Below are 19794 nucleotides of genomic sequence, written 5' to 3' on the forward strand. Positions count from 1 at the left end.
CACCAGAGAAAATGTTTTTAAGTCTCCACTTGCTTAAATGGAATATGTACATGTCCACTTTTAATTCTATTGTAAACTCTATCAATAAACAATCCATAAGAAATAGTCCATAGTAGCAAGTGAAGCTTTAAAGCTTCAAACAGGGTTCTCATTTGTTTGACCTTTCACCTTTGACCTTGTTTGACCAAGCTAGCCATTCACAGGATAGCTATCGGGCAAGCATTAATCCAAAAACTTCCCTAATCCCGCTACACATGAATGCTTAGGTTGGCTGAAATGCATGTCATCTGCAATCATGGGAGAGTTAGGAGTCCATCATGAACACTATGGGGGACAAGGTATTGTCAAGGTATTAAGAGCCTTTTTTTTCTTTTGCTTACTCCAGGCACGAAATTTAATTTTTTTTGTCTGCTATCCACTCCATACTTTCTGAGATATGAAGTGAACAAAAATGCAATTTTGACATTCTGCATTTGTTATGTTTATGGCATTCATAAAATGTTGTTTTAATATTTGAGACATGAACAGATAATCTAATTAACATTAATTTATTTTTAAAAAAAATTGAAAAGCGGTGGTATTTGATTTTTTTTATTGGGAGTATTTTTAATAATTAAAAAAAAACTTTTTTTTCTTACTTTTTATTTACTTTAATTTTCTAGTCCCCCTAAGGAGATTTGTAGATTTAACCCAACAGGAAAAGAGGCCAGCAGAAGAACTCTGTTCCTGTTACTGAACAGATACTGATAACCGATACTGAAAACAGCATCTATGGAGTTAAAGGGATAGTCCAACAAACTTTATTTTTTGTGCTCTGGCTGACCAATACCGGCTGAGGTGGGACACTGCTGCTTCCATTGATTGGCTGGCTTTGGGGAACCAAAGTTTAGCAGACCGGGGAATCTGATATCAGAGGGAGTGTGGAAGGTGAGTTAAAGCTTTTATTGTTTTGCTTAGCCTAGTCACATTTATAAGAAAAAAAAAAACAGTTCGGCTGTACAACCCCTTTAAACAACAAGTATCAAAGTGATCTAATGTCGGTCAGTGACAGCAGGCGTCAGCTGCAGATCAGCTCAGCTGTCATATGTCAGCAAGGGGTTAAAAAATACATTTGAAATAGACTATTAGAAGGGGTCCCTAGTTCAGGACCCTTATGTGTCCCAGAAAGAAATTAGCTACAAAAAGCATTTCTCACTCTGGAGGACATGGACAACCCCATTAACTTCAAAGGTAGTTGTACAAGGTAATGTGTCCCCTGATGATGGTACAGGGCAGCTGCACACTTTCCTGCCAGGTTGTCTCACAATTCTTGATGATTGCAGGGGGGTTCCAACTGCAGGATAAACCAATCAGCTTATAGTGAAGTCAACTTGTAAACTAAAATAAACTTTTTCACATGGATGGATGTCATCATTTTTATTGAGGGGTTATATTGCACAATTGAAGTGAGAAGTTTAAATGAACCATGCATACTGCTATTCCATTCAAAGTATATGGGGCTGAAGTGGATCAGAGGGGATAACTGGAGCCAGACAAGTATCGAATCTCTTTATTTAGCAAGGGTAGTAAAGACAATTAAAAAAGAAACGGAATACTGTATCAAACACATCATTTTGACAAAAACAACTGAATAAAAAAAAATGTATACAGGTTATAAAAAAACATAATAAATAACACTAATTCTGTCATAGTTTTATAGCAGTTCTGAGTTTTGCAGATCTTCCTCGAGGATTTTCAAGAACATCCTGTTGATCTGGTGTAAGAACCTTTCGTTGTAGTATTTGCCATGCTACGTTAGACTCAGGACTTGTAAATTGTTCATCATCATCTACTTTAATAAAATCCCTATGTCCTTGCCTAATCCTTTGCCTAGCACTTAGATTTGGCTTTTCGTCCATTGGTATACCACACAGAAACCTCTTAACTATCCGGTCTTCTAAAGAATGAAATGAAATGGCAACAAGTCTTCCTCCTGGTTTTAGAAACTTCTGAGCTGTCTGGAGTCCTGCATAGAGTTCATTCAGTTCATCATTCACAAAGATACGGAGAGACTGAAATGTTTTGGTTGCCACATGGGCTGGTCGCTGTAGAAGATCTTTACGATTATAAAGACAAACACCTGAAAAAAAGAAAAAAAGAAACTAAATCAAAGGCTAAGAATCTCTTCATTACTAAAAGGTAGATTTTCTTCTTGACCAAATAAACAAAATTACTTCAAGCTACAGTTCACTATCCATGATGAAATTTGGATACCAAAAAATGTAAATAGGGTAAAAAGAAGTGTTCAAAAGTGTTGTACTTAAGACCATTCATTACTGGAGAATGTGGATGGTGGAAAACAAAAAATGATCAAAAGAAAACAAAAAACCCTGAAAAAAAATAATAATTTCACAATAAACAAGACAAAACAAAAAAAGGATTTGTGGCTAAAGGATGTGTACAGCATACAAAGACCCCAGACTGAACTAGGCTAACATAAAGAAAAAAAATATATATGTATTTTTCAATAAATATCGCAAAATATCTAAAAATCCAAGACACAAATGAATCTTGTTAAAGGCAAACCCACCTTAAAAAGCTTGTCTGGGTACCAAATTCTGATCATTGGGTAAAAACCAGGCCCTTGGGTAAAAACCAGGCCCGCATGCAATGTCCACTAGCTGCACAATGTCGATGTGGTTTTGCCCGCATGGGATGATTGCAATATGGAACCTGCCCTCTCAAGTCTCAGAATGGAAGCAAAATAGGTAATACATTTTCTGCTTCCCACTTAAATAGAACTGGCCTGGCAATCAGTTGATCTGGCACAGAATGAGCTTCTGAGTGAGGGGACCCCCTTTTTTAAAGTTCATGTGCCCAGGTATAGCATATAGATAACAATTTTACTGTACATCAAATGTCAGGAAGGAGTTAAAGTGGTCAAGAAGTCAGGAAGGGTATCAACAGGCACGTATAGTATCTAGTCCTACTCCATACACATTTTGCCCTCTATGCGCCACAGTCAATTGCAACCATGGCATCCAGACAGAGAGAGGGAAGCATGCCAAATAATGTTCATATTGTAGCTACTTAAGGCCCCCAAGTCTGTTGTGTTGTTTCTTTGTACTTTTTAATGCTATCCTTCATATTACAATAAAATGTAATGTAAAAAAAGAAAAAAAAATATTGTAATTTGAAATAATTGGAGGGTGAAATAATTTTTTAACAATCAATTCTTCAAGTTAAGAGGGTTTTGTTTTCAATGCTTTTTACTGTGCATTAACCCCTTAAGGACTCAGCGTTTTTCAGTTTTTTGCATTTTCGTTTTTTCCTCCTTACCTCTTAAAAATCATAAAACTTTCAATTTTCCACATAAAAATCCATATGATGGCTAATTTTTGCGCCACCAATTCTACTTTGTAATGACATAGTCATTTTACCCAAAAATCTACAGCGAAATAAAAATAATACAAAAATCATTGTGCAACAAAATTGAAAACCAAAACACCATTTTGTAAATTTTAGAGGCTTAAGTTTCTAAGCAGTGTATTTTTCGTAAAAATGACACCTTCTCTTTATTCTGTAGGTCCATATGATTAAAATGATACCCTATTTATATAGGTTTGATTTTGTTTTACTTCTGGAAAAAATCATAACTACGTGCAGGAAAATTAATATGTTTAAAAATATCCTCTTTTGACCCCTATAATTTTTTTTATTTTTCTGCATATAGGGATGTATGGCGCTCATTTTTGGCGCCGTGATCTGAAGTTTTTATCGGAACCATTTTTGTTTTGATCAGACTTTTCATTCATTTTTTTATGGTATAAAAAGTTACCAAAAATACACTATTTTGGACTTTAGAATTTTTTTTACGTGTAACCCATTGACCGTGCGGTTTAATTAACAAAATATTTTTATAGTTCGGGCATTTATGCACGCGGCAATACCACTTATGTTTATTTTTATTTACACCGTTTTTTGTTATGGGAAAAGGTGGGTGATTCTTACTTTTATTAGGGAAGGGGTTAAATGATCTCTATTAACTTTTTTTTTCACATTTTTTTTTTTTTTTTTTGCAGTGTTATAGCCCCTCTAGTGGCTACACCGCTCACACTGATATTCTACACAGTTCACTGCCATGCATTAACATGGCAATGAACAGTGTTATCGGTGGTGGATTGCTCAAGCCTGGATTTCAGGTAACGGACCCTCCGCTTGAGTTCTAGCTGACCGGGACATCGCGATTTCACCGCGATGGTCCCAATCAGCCCAACTGAGCTGCCGGGAGTGTATTTTTGTTACTTTAAACGAGGCGATCAACTTTGATCGCCGCATCTAAAGGGTAATAGTGTGCGGCACAACGATCGGTGCCGCACGCTATTAGCCCAGGGTCCCGGCTTTCATTAGCCGCCGGGACTGACCCACTATGACGCGGCCGAGGCCATAACATAACAGTTATTGTTTTCAACACGGGGTGGGGGGGGGGGGGGTTAGCGGGGTTCAGGGTAGTGCCGCAGCTGTGGCCATAACAAAGTGTTTTTTTCAACACAAGGTGCCTCCAGTTGTTTCCCACTACAAGTCCCAGCATGCCCTGACAGCCAATAGATGGTAGACAAAAAGGCATTTTTCAGATAGTAAAAAAAAATTTAAAGGCAGGGAGGGAGTTAGGGATAGATGGCCAATAGGCAGGTACAGATAGCTGGGAGCTACTCTTTAAATGGGACTTTATGATTGCTTCTATTTCCTCTTTTTCTGGGATGTGAGGTGACCAAATAAAGGCATTCCTGGTGTGACACACTTGGAATGACACACTGCCCCAACTGCTGGTGTGATGATTTGGAGTGCCACTGCATACAACAGGGGGTCACCCCTAGTAGTAATACGAGGGATCCTAACAGCTTAAGGATATGTACAGGACATACTGCAAATAGGGACCCCCGCAATCTTGTATTCGCCACCCACCGTTTTGAGCTGCACACCACGGTGCCAGCTCACAAACAGCCGGGTGGCTACCACGGGGCCGGAGTATTGTGATTTCACGACTCCGCCCCCGTGTGACGTCACCCCCCCCCCCGCCCCCGCTATGCAAGTCTATGGGAGTCCCATAGACTTGCATAGCGGGGGCGGGGGGTGACGTCACATGGGGGCGGAGTTGTCACATCACGATACTATGGCCCTGTGGTCGCCACCCGGCTGTTTGTGAGCTGGCACCGTGGTGTGCAGCTCAAACAGGTGGGTGGCGAATACAAGATTGAGGGGGTCCCCAGCGGAGGAACCCCCGCGGTGAGACATCTTATCCCCTATCCTTTGGATAGGGGATAAGATGCCTCAGGGCCAGAGTACCCATTTAAGCAAAGCTGCAACATCTGTGGACAAATGTGCCACAGGATGCCATATGGAACCTGTATGCCTCCATACCTGATCATATCCCATGTTGTCTCTAGGCTAGAGGTGGCCCAATAGGGTATAAAATCCTCTTAAATAAATGTATCCTTTTGCTCTATTATGGTAATAACTTACATATGCCATCAATACATTTACATGTATAAATTTTCATTCAATTCCAACTACTCCTTGTTCATTTTATTGGCAGTGAGCGTATACAGATAGGATAGATAGACAGGTATGTCTGAATTCTGCATATTCCATTATATTGTATTCTTGTAATTATTACTTAAAGAATCATCCAGTTCTACAGACAGGGATGCATCATAACAGACATTATGGGTTAGTGGCATTTAATATAAAACAACTCATCTCAGAATGTTTTCATTTTCAAATGGAATGTTCTATCAATGGCCTCTCAGAAATGCTGGGATTTGAAGCAAGAAAGTAGTGATTCTGTGCCCCCTCCCAGGGATTTTCCATTCTGGCATGCCTGATTTGTAGGAATGTGACTGTGATTTATTATAGCAGAGCCATTGACCAATCTAGATGAATGCATTGTTTTCTAAATTTTAAAAATCGATTTGTAACAGGAGAATAATATAAATGTTGGGGGCCAGACAGAACACAATTCTTACATTGCTCAGTATTATTCTCCATTTTTATGTACACACAGAAAGAAAACTAGTAAATAATATAATGCTATTCTAAATGTTATCTTTAACAGAACACCCTGACCAAAACTGATATACTTTGCTATGCTTAGCGTAGGGTCTAAGGGTAGGAGATAAGTGTCTGATCTAGGGGGTCCAACTGCCTGGACCTCCACAATCTCCTGCATGGCAACCCGATGTTCTGAAGCTTTGTTTTTAGTCCACTCTTCTATCGTAGGCTCTTCTCTCGCTCAGAACGGCTGTGGCTGACACCCCCCTCCATGTGTCTCTATGGGAGAGCAGGAGATGAAGGTCGTTGTGTGCATGGGGAGAGCCAGGGCACCGGGCAGGAAATCGCAGGGGGCCCAGCAGTTGGACCCCCGTGATCAGACACTTATTCCCTAAACTGTGGATCGGAGATAAGATGTAATGTACCGGAATCCCACTTTAAAGGGTGCCAGAAAGTTAAACAGATTTGTAAATCACTTCTATTAAAAAAATCTTAATCCTTCCAGTACTTTTTGGGTGCTATATACTAAAAAGAAATCCAAAAAAGAAATGCATTTCCTCTGATGTCATGACCACGGTGCTCTCTGCTAACCTCTGCTGTCCATTTTAGGAACTGTCCAGAGCAGCATACGTTTGCTATGGGGATTTTCTCCTGCTCTGGACAGTTCCTAAAATGGACAGCAGAGGTCAGCAGAGAGCACTGTGGTCATGACATGAGAGGAAATGCATTTCTTTTTTGGATTTCTTTTTAGCATACAGCGCCTAAAAAGTACTGGAAGGATTAAGATTTTTTTAATAGAAGTGATTTACAAATCTGTTTAACTTTCTGGCACCAGTTGATTTAAAAAAAAAAAAAAGTTTTCCACGGGAGTACCCCTTTAATGCCTAATATGTTTTACCCCATGACAGGTAGCAATAATGTAAGATAATCAATGTTATTCCCTTTATGCACGAAGAGCCAGAGGTCGGCAACTGCCGCATGACAACACTGATTTCCCGGGTGCGTACTCTTGCAACAGCGGCAGGTTCACACTTGCAGTACCACCATTAAAGCTATCTTCCCATGCTACAACCTCTTAAGAGTGAAAATACAATTCATGTCACAAAACTGGAAGAAGAACAGAGGGAGCACTCACAATTTGGGAGGAATGCAGGTGATGTCTTTATTCTTGCACAGTGCGGTGCATAGACTTCATACAGCGGGATGCCAAGAACCCGCGGACAAACAGGTTAACAGCTGCTTTCGCACTTATAAAGCAGTGCTTCATCAGACCCGCCTCTCCCGCCACCTGGGCGCAGGTAAAATACACCTCCCTCACCCACGTCACAGAAGAGGGTGTTTAACTTCGTCCTAAGACACTGAATTAAAAACAAATAGCATGCATCTTTTCATTAGCCTTGTGCAAAATTCAGATGAATGCATTCATTTCCAATCTGTTGTTCAAACCTGGATTTCCCAGGGCATTAGTCTTAAGTATCCATGTCCCTTCTCTTTGTAACAGACTGTTACGGACATCTATTCCACTCACTGCAGTAAACATTTCCAATCCTAGAAATTGCAATGTTTTTGGATGATTGTCATGTGCTTTTCTTATGTGCTGTATTAGTCTCGGAGAGCCTTTCCCCGTTCTGAGGGAGTTAACATGCTCCCGAAATCTAATATTTAAAGGGCGAGTAGTACACCCAATGTAAAATCTACAGCAACTGCAACGAATGGCATAGACAACATTTTGGTACGACAGCATATAAAGTCCCTACAGGGCACCTCTATACCTCCCAGGGAGACTAATTTTGCAGTACAGCAATAACTGCACCAATTACAGCTGCCACATTTATACGTCCCTTTTAAAGTATTCTTTTCCAGACAGCTTTTTTCTGAAGTGGCATTAAAGGCACTTCTGACCAGGGTGTTTTTTTTTTAGGTTTTTACACTTTTTAAAAGTAATTAAGGGACGGTTAGTGGACCATTTTTGTAAATGGGGATCGCTCTGTAAAAGAAACCAATTGTTGTTTATGGCTTTTCTGATCTTATCTGCTACTGGGCGGTAAATAAAAGAGAAAGAAAACAGTTTTTTCATCTTTTTTGGATTTGATTGACCCTCTCCTTGGGATAGGCTAACCTTTACATCGAGAAATTCAAGTTCTGACCCTCTGATCTTCCAGGTGAATTTGAGGTTCATGTCATTTTCATTGTTCAGGGCAGACACGAAGTCCACAAAGTTTGTTGTCCAAGCGATGAAAATGTCATCCACGAATCTGTGGTAACAGGCTATAGAACTGATAAATTAATTTTTTTCCGAGAAGATAAACTTTTTTTTCTAGCATGGCCACATATAGGTTTGCTAGGGTGCCGGCCAGGGGAGTCCCCATGGCCAAACACCCCACTTGGGCAAACCAGTCATTACCGAATCTGAAGACATTACAGGAAAGGACTAGTTTTAAGGAGTCACAGATGAAATTGATGAAATTAGGACTTTTTTTCAGAACACTCAATGATATTCACTTTACCTGGTTTTAACCCCTTTTGGGCACTGTCATTAAAACAAATTTTTGCTATTGCACTCCTTATAGTAAATAAAAAAGATTTCTAATATACTTTGGTTAAAAAAAAATTACGTTTTCTATGTTTTGTTTGTGCTTAAAAAAGCTGAAGAGCACATTTTCACCCATCTCATACACAGACTTTGGACCGAAGTCCAAACACAGAAAGTGCAACCTGGAGTGCTGAGGGGGGGGGGGGGTCATACCAACAGCATATAGCAGTTAAGTGTGAGAGGAGCTATGATTGGATGAGGCTGGACACACACCCCTCAGCACTCCAGGCTGCACTTTTTGTGTTTTGACTTCAGTCCTAAATCTGTGTATGAGATGGGGGAAAATGGCCCTTGAGCCTTTTTAAGCACAAATAAAAATAGAAAACTTAATTTTTTTAAAACAAAGTATATCAGAAATATTTTTTTATTTGCCATAAGGAGTGCAATAGCAAATATTTATTTTTAATGAGAGTTACACTTTAAGGACCACAGTTTTTTTTTCATTTTTGCACTTTTGTTTTTTCCTCCTCACCTTCTAAAAATCATAACGCTTTCAATTTTCCACCTACAAACTCATATGAGGGCTTGTTTTTTGCGCCACCAGTTTTACTTTGTAATTGCATCAATAGTTTTACCACAAAATCTACGGCGAAATCAAAAAAATATATATTTGTGAGGCTAAATAAAAAAATTTTAAAAGAAAGTAACTTTGTAACTTTTGGGGGCTTTCATTTCTACACAGCACCCTTTTCTGTAAAAATGACACCTTATCTTTATTTTGCAGGATCATACGATTAAAATGATACCCAACTTACCGTATTTATCGGGGTATACCACGCACCGGCCTATAACACGCACCCTCATTTTACCAAGGATATTTGGGTAAAAGAAAGTTTTTTACCCAAATATTCATGATAAAATGAGGGTGTGTGTGTGCGCGTGTATACCCCGATACACCCCCAGGAAAAGCAGGGGGAGAGAGGCCGTCGCTACCGGCTTCTCTCCCCCTGCCTTTCCTGGGGTCTAGAGCCCTGCTGCCGGCCCTTCTCTCCCCCTGGCTATCGGCGCCGCTGCCCGTTCTGTCCCCCTGACTATCGGTGCCGGCACCCCATTGACGGCGCCGATAGCCAGGGGGAGAGAAGCGGCGCCGACAGCCAGGGGGAGAGAAGGGGCAGCGGTGCCGGCAATGCGTCGTTGCTATGCACTGCACGGCGCACTGATGTCATGCGCCGCGCAGTGCAGCGCATAGCAACAACGCAGGGGACGCACGCCGGAGGCCTGAAGCAGCGCGGCCCCGGCAACAGGTAATTATGCCACCGGGGATGGGGGGAGGCAACTGGGCAGCGGCGCCGGCAATGGGTGCCGCTGCCCCTTCTCTCCCCCTGGCTGTCGGCGCCGCTTCTCTCCCCCTGGCTATCGGCGCCGGCAATGGGGCTCCGGCACCGATAGTCAGGGGGACAGAACGGGCAGCGGCGCCGATAGCCTGGGGGAGAGAAGGGCCGGCAGCAGGGCTCTAGACCCCAGGAAAAGCAGGGGGAGAGAAGCGGGCAGCGACGGCCTCTCTCCCCCTGCCTTTCCTGGGGGTGTATAGGCGTATAACACGCACATAGACTTTAGGCTAAAAATTTTAGCCTAAAAGTTTGATTTGGTTTTACTTCCGTTAAAAAATTATAACTTTATCCACGAAAATTAGTAGGTTTAAAATTTCCTCTTCTGACTTTTTTATTTTTCCATATACGGGGCGGAATGAGGGCTCATTTTTTGCGTCATGATCTAAAGTTTCTATTGGTACAATTTTTGTTTTGATGAAACTTTCTGATTGGTTTTTATACATTTTTTTTTAATTATACAAAGTGACCGTCCGGTTTAATTAACGTAATATTTTTATATTTCGGACAACTACGCATGCGGAGATACCACACATGTTTATTTTTATTATGTTTTTATATGAAAGGGGTTATAAGGAAGGGGTTAATGTGTGTTTTTTTTAAACTTTTATTAAACTTTTTTTTTTTTACGTTTTATTAGTCCCCTTAGGGGACTTTTAGGAGGAATCATTAGATACCTCATACAGATCAATATAGTTCAATAGAACTTCATTGATCTGTGTGCTCTGTACTCGACTGATAAAGCCTGGTTCAGCCAGGCGTTATCAATGCAAGAGCCATGACCAGCGGAGGAACAGAGGTAGAGCTGGGCAGTATGACCAAAAATGTATTTACCACTGTATTTTTTTAAGTTATGGCGGTTCCACGGTATTTAACGGTATTCCCCCCTCCAATCATGTGACCCGTGGGCGCTGCTTCTCTAACCCCCCCCCCCCCCCCCGGTTTATCAGCACAGCACTGCGCTGTCCCCCACATTGCGGAACTAATCATGTTACCCGCACCGCTCTCCTGCGAGTTGCGGGCCGCCGGCGCTGGAAATCTGTACTGTACTACATATTCTTGTGCCAGGGCTGCAAAAATAAACTTTAACTTACCTTCCTACGTTCCCCCGTTGCTCTGGTCATGGCCTCACGCTGGGGATGGGAATGTCACAGAGCCGTCAGCCTATCACCGGCAGCAGCGATGTCCGGCCTCGGCCAGTGATAGGCTTAGCGCACTGTCATGTAAGGAGCTGGCCGGCTTCTTACATGACAGTGCGCTCAGCCTATCACCGGCTGCAGCGATGTCCCGCCTCGGTTGGTGATAGGCTGGACATCGCTGCAGCCAGTGATAGGCTGACGGCTCTGTGACGCTCCCATCCCCAGCGTGACGCCATTACCGGAGCAACGGGGGAGCGTAGGAAGGTAAGTTAAAGTTTATTTTGTTTATTTTTGCAGCCCAGGCACAAGGAGTATGTAGTACAGTACAGAGTTCCAGCGCCGGCGGCCCGTAACTCACAGTAGGACAAAGAGCATTGCTTGCAGGTAACATGATTAGTTCCACGATGTGGGGGACAGAGCAGTGCTGGGCTGATAATTAATTGGGGGGGGGGGAGAGAAGCAGAACAGCGCCCGCGGGTCACATATGATTAGTTCCCCGATGTGGGGACAGCGCGCTGCGGCTGATATATCATTCATTTGAGGGGGGGGGAGGGGCCCAACCGGTGTTGCAGTATGGGAAAAATTCATCTTGTACAGGAAAAAAATGTTGGTATGCGGTATGAAACGGTATACCGCCCAGCACTAAACTCTGGCTACCTCAGCAGTGGATCAGCCCCCCCGTGACCGCGCTGTGGGGGGGGGGGGGGGCATCCACCTTATTGGACCACCAGGGAGTGTTTACAGGTCCCCTTAGACGCCACTGTCAGCTTTGACAGCGGCAATCTAAAGGGTTAATAGCCGCCCGCGGTGATTGCCGCATGTCAACTATTAACATCAGCCCCCAGCTACAGGAATAAGCTGAGGGCTGGCCGGTATGGCGCGGGCTCGAGTCGGGAGCCCACGCCATACACCGTGTATACACGTCATTGGTTGTTAACCAGTTAATGTCATGGCTGATCAATATATACTGTATATATTTGTAGACCTATACATACACATAATATATTGACTGCAGGAGTTAACATCTTATAGGGTAGATCAAATGCACATTGTAAATAGGCTATGGTTACTCACCAAAGAAAATTAAATTACAATTTATACAGATTCTTGCTGGCTAATAGAACACAATGATAACAGAGGAGTATTTGTATTCAGAGCCAGCAAGATGGATTTCATTCATAAAAAAAAAATCTATGCGGCTGGTGAGTTGAATGATTTGAAATCCCTGTGACTGAAATTAACATTTTCAGTTCTAGAACATGATGATCCTAGCTGTTCAGACTCCCCTCCCTGACCGCCATTTTTTTTGCAAGATCATGCAAAGTCAACCATGAAGCACAAGTGAGGTAAAATAAAAAATAAAAAAATACATTTACAGTGAACATGTTGCTAGCTATTTCATGTAGCCTTATTGCCATCTGTGGCAGAACGATGACGCACAGTTGTTAAAATTAGGTCTTATTTAATAATTTTTCATTTTTACAATAAAAAGTGACACATAAGGCGATACCTCTTTTTCTCTGTGTTAAAGCACAGGCTATGGCATAGGAACTGTGACGATTGCCAGGACGAGTCCTTTAACTTTTATTTTTCTGCAACTTAACCCTACCTTCAACTTTAACCTTTTACCACCATACTTGCCTGGGGATGTATACATAACAACAGGGCAGGGAATGAGTTAACGTGGAATAATAGAATACGTTGCTGCCCCTGAATTACATTGGAAAATTTTTATGCTTGTGGATGAAATTGTCAACGTGCTAGGGCTGTCAATGTGATGCATTAAAATCCCCCGAGTGAGAGAGAGTGGTAGAGTTTAACAATTAATTCGTCTCTCGCACCTGTTTGCAGGAATCTGACTATTGAATTTGCATCGCATTTAATAAGTCTCAGTGACGCAATTCATGTCCTTTTGTCTTGGCTGCTTAATACAGTGTTGGATCCTCACCAATCTAAAATTCAAGTGATATTACAATGTTCTAACTGTTAATTAAAGTCCATGAACTTAGCTATAGCCGGCTTTACATATTTAGGTTGTCATAAAGGACAAAAAAAAAAGAAAAAATTCTTATGAACATAATCTTGAAGTTTTAATATCAGAGCTTCAGGTTTGGCTTTAAATTTAACTACTAACTATTCCTGTAATAATCCATTCTCAATGGTATTTTTAATTTGATAAACCCATCATGATGAAGCCAGGAGGCACAATTAAGCTACTAGCCCAAGTTATGTGCCTGAGTTGTACAATTATTATGATATGAAAAATGTAAAGATAGTAGAATTACACGGTTTTAAGGATCACGTCGAAGGCCATTACCAACTAGAGGGGGTAGGGGCATATATATTATTAAATTTGTGGTTATAGTTTAATATGTACCTCGATGATATCATGAATAAAGGAAAATTATGTAACACAAAACCTATAGTCATTTAGGGCATCAAAGCCAAGCCTAAGGATCTAAAAGTTAAGTATTGCAATAATTTAAGGGGTTGTCCAAGATAGCATCTCAGCTATATTAGGTTTAAGGGTAGGGTCCCACACAACACATCCACAGTGTATTTCTTTTTCTTTCTTTTTTTAAAATTTGTATTAACTTTTGCACATATACAGAAAAAGGGAAAACACAACAATAGCACAACAAGAGAGAAGAGAAAAAAAAGGGGGGGGGAAATCTCTCAGGATCTAGCAATCTGACTGTACCTTATCACAATTACCATTTATTTTATTAACTAATCAATCGGTTCACTTATCCAGTTTTTAGTGTTTAAAGTTTTGGGCCTTTTCTCCTTTTCTTCCTATCCTCCGAAAGCTGGGCTTATTCAGAGTTTACTATTAGGGGCTTAAAGGGGTACTCCGCCCCTAGACATCTTATCCCCTCTCCAAAGGATAGGGATAAGATGTCAGATCGCCGGGGTCCCGTTGCTAGGGACCCCGGGGATCGCTGCTGTAGCACCCCGCTATCATTACTGCGCAGAGCGAGTTCGCTCTGCATGTAATGACGGGCAATACAGGGGCCGGAGCATCGTTACGTCACGGCGCCGCCCCTCGTGACGTCACGGCCCGTCAATACAAGTATATGGGAGGGGGCGTGGCGGTCATCACGCCCCCTGCCATAGACTTGCATTAAGGGGACGGGCCATGATGTCATGAGGGGCGGAGCCATGACGTCACGCTGCTCCGGCCCCTGCATCGCCCGTCATTACGCACAGAGCGAACTCGCTCTTCCCAGTAATGATAGAGGGGTGCTGCGGCGGCGATCCCCGGGATCCCCAGCAGCGGGACCGCGGCGATCTAACATCTTATCCCCTATCCTTTGGATAGGGGATAAGATGCCAGGGGCGGAGTACCCCTTTAAACGTAAGCCATTTACACCAAACGAGATTAAAATAGTTGAAATGGTTATTTAATATGGCGATTGATCTCTCCATTAAACAATTGGAGTGGGTTTCGTTAATGATATGATTCACATTGGGGAGTTCTTTAGTTTTCCACTTAGCTGCCATTTGCAATTTTGCTACAGACAAAAGGTGCACTAATATGGATTTAATTGATATATCCTCATCCCCTATAGCCATGTGCAACAGAGCTTTTTCTGGTCCCCATTGGAATGGTGCATTTGTAATTATGTGTAATAATATATAGATCTGATCCCACAGTGGTTTAATAGCATCGCACTCCCACCATATATGCAGGAGTGTGCCTACATTCTGATTACATCTCCAGCACAGGTTTGAGCAGCTCGGGTACATCTTTGAAAGTTTATATGGAGTAATATACCAGCGATATAGCAACTTCCTCGCTATCTCTAAGTGTGAAATACAATGAGATACATCTGTGGTCAGTCTATATACTCTTTCCCATTGTGCCAGAGAAAAAGCCCTTACAAGATCTTTCTCTCATTTATGACAACATGGAAGAATGTCAGAATTAGGAGAAAGTACTGCATATGCTCATGAGATGCCCTTTTATGATGTATGTGGAGAAAAAAACCAAGAATTATAGAATGGGCATGAAGTCTTCGGGAGCGGTTTGATAGAGTCTATATAGTGTCTGATTTGCAGGTACTTATAAAATTCAGTGTTTGGGAGATTATACTTGTCTACAATAGTAGCAAAGGGTAATAGACATGAAGAATCAGATATATCTGAAAGTTTAAGAATAACGCTGCCCTGCCACCTTAGAAGACTTACATCAGAAATTTGTTGCTATATAACATCAAGTGGGAGGTCTCCTAAAGATAGTGGCAGTAGCAATTGTGCTACTTTTGGGAGAGACCATACTTGTATCACTTCTTTAACTGTAGGAAGTAGAATAGAAGAATAATGTGGAGTTGAAAGACGACTGGTCCAGAATATGTTTTAAAATGCAGCTATAGAGTTTTCAACAGTCCCATTTTCAACCCACTGTTTTGACTTATCGTCTATCCACAAGTTATGGGTTTGATCCAATATGGTGGCCTGGTGATAGTTTAACAAATCTATTGGTAAACATAAGAGTTTAGATAATACTCTGGGCTTTCTTCCCTTCCAAATGTACTGTAACAACAGTGTTTGTAAGTTACGAGTTCTTGATTATGGCAGCTGAATTGAAAGGTTCCAAAAAAAATTATAGGATTTTAGGTAGGAGTATAATTTTTATTACGGAGATTCTGCCTAGCCAGGAGATAGGCAGCTTCATATATTTTTCTAGACCTCGTTTGAGAGAAGAGATTAATATGTCATAATTATGAGCCACCAAATTAACAGATGGAGCAATTAATGTAATCCCTAAAAAGGGCATTTGCCCCTCTGTCCATTTAAAATGATACTATTTTTGTAGTTTAGCCCTCATATCTGGCGGAATAGCTAGACCCAGAACTAGTGACTTCGCCGCATTATTTTATAGCAACTAGCTTTACCAAATTTTTGGAGAATGTCCATTTTTTTTTTTAGAGATTATTCAGGGAATGTAATAGACAATATCACATTGTCTGCAAAAAGACCTGTCCTATGGTCTTTGTTCCCTGAACCTGAACACCCTTAATCAATTCTAAAGATCGAATCATTTGAGCGAGAGGTGAAAATTAATGGAGACAGGGGGCACCCCTGCCTAGTACTGTTAGAAATTAAGAATTCTTCCGATAATACCCCGGAAGTGTATACCCTTGCTGACAGAGCACTATAAAGGGCTTTGACTGCATTAAGATATGGGCCAACAAAGCCAAATTTGAGATGTACTCCCTCCAAATAGCCCCAATGGACGAGGTCAAATGCCTTCTCTGCATCCTATGCTAGGAGCAGAGAAGGCACTCGCCGCCGCTCCAGTATAGATTTAATGTTGATGAATCTACGGGTACCATCCAACGTTTGTCTGCCCCTTACAAAGCCAACCTGGTAATTTGACACTGCGGATGCGCTGCCAGCAGTCACAGAGGAACTGCAGAGTGAGCTCCCTACTGCGGCTGTATAGCTCTTTATGTCAACTCGTGACTGCTGGCGGGAAATCGCTCTGTGACTAGTGGCAGCACACCCGTAGTGTCAAATATGCTGTGAATGCTCTGTGTGTGACTCTACCCTAAATGGAATGTATCACCTATAGATAAGAACAAGACACTTAAACATGTTCTTTTTTTCTAATCTGTTATTATGTTCTGATTATGTTATTTTTTATTGTTATTGTTGAAGCTGCCATCTTGCCTGAGCTGTTTTCAACAGCATTTAGAGATATGCTTTACAGCAGGACCCAAGGGCCTGTCAGTCTACAGGGAGCAAGGATGCTGAGCCCTGCTGTGAATGGAGGTGGATCCAGTGTTATCTCTTTACTGGTGTGTTCGTGTTGATAAGAAAAGCATAACTGGGAAATGATTTGTACAGAATAGGAAGTCTCAGCTTAGTTATAGCCCTAGTGGAAAAAATGAAAACTGTAAGGTTCCATGACTATTTAAACATAGATAATAAAATGCAAAATTAGAAAAAAAAAATATTAAAAAAACATGGTTACTATAAAAACTTGATTTAAACAATGGGTCATTTTTTGACACATTTCCTTAAATGGAGCTGAAGTACTGAACTTTTTAAAATATCTGTGGAAATGCCTTCAAGGTGAGAATAATGACAAAATAATGACTTCCTGCTGTGACATCTTGTGCTCTGGCCGCATGTCCGGGCCCTGAGCGCATTGTCCCCTCTCCTCCTCTGGCCGGCGGGGCTGGGATTCGCATTGCGGGACGCGCCCGCTTGCGAATCCCAGCCAGTCACTCACCTCTGTCCCCTGCTGTTTCCTCACAGCTCCGGTGCGCGTGTCCCGGGCTCCTAGGGCACGCACATGCTGGAGCTCTCAGATTTAAAGGGCCAGTGCACCAGTAATTATGTTTTGCACCTGCATTAAAAGTTTCTGTACCTCTCTGCCGGATCTTTGTTTGCCTTTGTGCCTGAGAGAAAGCTGAATTCCGTGTTTCCTTGCCGTGTACAGACCTTGCATTCTGTGACCTGGCTGTGATTCCAGCCGCTTGCCTATTGATCTTCTGCTACCCTACTGACTATGCTCCTGTGCCGCCTGCCCTGACCTAACGCTAGCCTGACTTAGTCTTGCCTCATCCCTTCTCAGCCGCCTGTGTGGTCGGGTCGTGCCAGGGGTAGCGACCTGGGTGCCCTTGTGGTCCATCAGTTACAACAGTTGGCCCATTAGGCGCAGCAACTAAATAGACTGTCCGCCATGATGCAGCAACTTCTGTTCATGCAACAGCAGTCACAACCTGCAGTTACCTCTGGATCAAAGCTTCGCCTTTCATTTCCCACGAAGTTTGACGGAGATCCTAAATTGTGTCGAGGCTTTGTGACTCAGTTCTCCATGCACTTGGAGCTCATGGCAGATTTGTTCCTGTCGGAACGTGCAAAGGTGGTGTTTGTGGTCAGTCTCTTGTCGGGAAAGGCCCTGGCCTGGGCTACTCCTCTCTGGGATCGCAGTGATCCAATTTCCTCTAATCTCATGGCCTTCTTAGCTGAGTTCCGCAGCGTTTTTTAAAAACCTGCACGAGCCTCCTCTGCTGAGACCGCTCTTCTTAACCAAAGACAAGGGACTTCCTCCGTGGGTGGCTCTGCTGTCCAGTTTCGCACCCTTGCTTCAGAATTGTCATGGAACGACGAAACCTTATGTGCTACATTCAAAAAAGGACTGTCCAGCAGAATAAAGGACGTCTTTGCTGCACAAGATCCGCCTTGTAACCTGTCTGATCTGATCCGTTTAGCCACACGTATTGATGTGCGTTTTGCCAAGACATGAGGAACTTCGTAATAAAAGAGAACCAGCCCAAACACGGCGTTATCCTTACTTGGCACCAGTGTTTCAACATCCACCTCTTCAGTCTTCAGTGTCTCTTGCCGCACAGGCTATGCAAGTGGATCATACTCGCTTAACGCAGCAGGAGAGATCCCGATGACGCAATATGAAATTGTGCCTATAATGTGCCAGTCCGGAGCACTTTCTCAAAGACTGTTCTTCCTGTCCACTGCGTCCGGAAAAACGTTTGCACTTAGGACACGTAGGAGAGGCGTCCCTGGGTGTGAATACTACCTCTCCTCGTTTGTGTATCTCTGTTCAAGTCCACGTTTCTGCTCAAACTTCATTCTTCGCTTCAGCATTCTTGGACTGTGGTTCCGCTGGCAACTTCATTGATGCTTCTCTAGTGCAGGAATATCGTCTTCCTGTGAGTCACCTTGTCAAGCCCCTGTTCATCTCTTCTGTCATTGGACAAAATCTGGACTGTAAAGTGTTATACCGCACAGAGTCTCTTCTCATGCAGGTGGGAGTCTCGCATAAGGAAAGGATTGAATTCTACGTACTTCCTCATAGTACTTCACAGACACTTCTCGGTCTTCCCTGGCTCCAACGCCATTCCCCGCAGCTTGACTGGAAGTCTGGAGAGATCACTCGCTGGGGACAGTGCTGTCAAAATCATTGTCTGGTGCAGGTCCTGCCTAAAGTAGTTTCTTCCTTACCTCCTATGCCTGGTCTGCCTTCCCCTTATCAAAATTTTTCTGATGTCTTTTGAGAAAAACAGGCCGAGACTTTACCTCCGCATTGTCCTTACGATTGCCCCATTAATTTACAGCCTGGGACTATGCCTCCTCGTGGTAGAATCTATCCTCTGTCTGTACCTGAGACTCAAGCCATGCAAAAGTATATCCAAGAGAACCTCCAAAAAAGATTTATCCGAAAATACTCTTCACCTGCCGGAGCCAGGTTCTTCTTTGTGGGCAAGAAGGATGGTTCTCTCCGCCCATGTATTGATTACAGAGGTCTCAACAAAATCACGATCAAAAATTGTTATCCTCTTCCTCTGATCTCTTTGATCGTCTTCGAGGGGCCAAGGTCTTCTCCAAATTGGATCTACGTGGAGTTTATAATCTGATTAGAATCTGAGAGGGAGACGAATGGAAAACAGCTTTCAATACCTGAGACGGACATTTTGAGTATCTCGTGATGTCTTTCGGTCTTTGTAATGCTCCAGCTGTATTTCAGGAATTTGTTAATGATATCTTCCGCAACCTTCTCTATTCCGGTGTTGTCGTGTATCTTGATGACATCCTGATCTATTCTTCCAACCTGCAAGAGCATCGTATTCATGTTCGCCAGGTTCTTCGACGTCTCCGGAGGAATCATCTCTACGCTAAACTGGAGAAATGCCTTTTTTGAGAAATACAGTCTCCCATTTCTTGGTTATAT

The 19794-nt window shown here is 42.4% G+C and overlaps 1 protein-coding gene across 4 annotated transcripts in view; it reads right to left on the bottom strand.

Moving 5' to 3' along the window:
* Nucleotides 1-702: 702 nt before the first annotated feature.
* The window catches only part of METTL15 (methyltransferase 15, mitochondrial 12S rRNA N4-cytidine), a 322508-nt gene continuing 303416 nt past the window's right edge, over nucleotides 703-19794 (bottom strand). The window contains exon 5 of one of the 4 annotated variants that reach the window (XM_056526684.1): nucleotides 703-2119. In XM_056526684.1, coding sequence (XP_056382659.1) covers nucleotides 1686-2119 — 434 coding nt within the window. In that variant the 3' untranslated portion in view covers nucleotides 703-1685. The remainder of the gene's footprint in view (nucleotides 2120-19794) is intronic. The other 3 variants (XM_056526683.1, XM_056526681.1, XM_056526680.1) reach the window with 3 other exon arrangements.

Source organism: Hyla sarda, chromosome 6 (assembly GCF_029499605.1).
Source record: "Hyla sarda isolate aHylSar1 chromosome 6, aHylSar1.hap1, whole genome shotgun sequence".
In the NCBI taxonomy this organism is placed as follows: Eukaryota; Metazoa; Chordata; class Amphibia; order Anura; family Hylidae; genus Hyla; species Hyla sarda.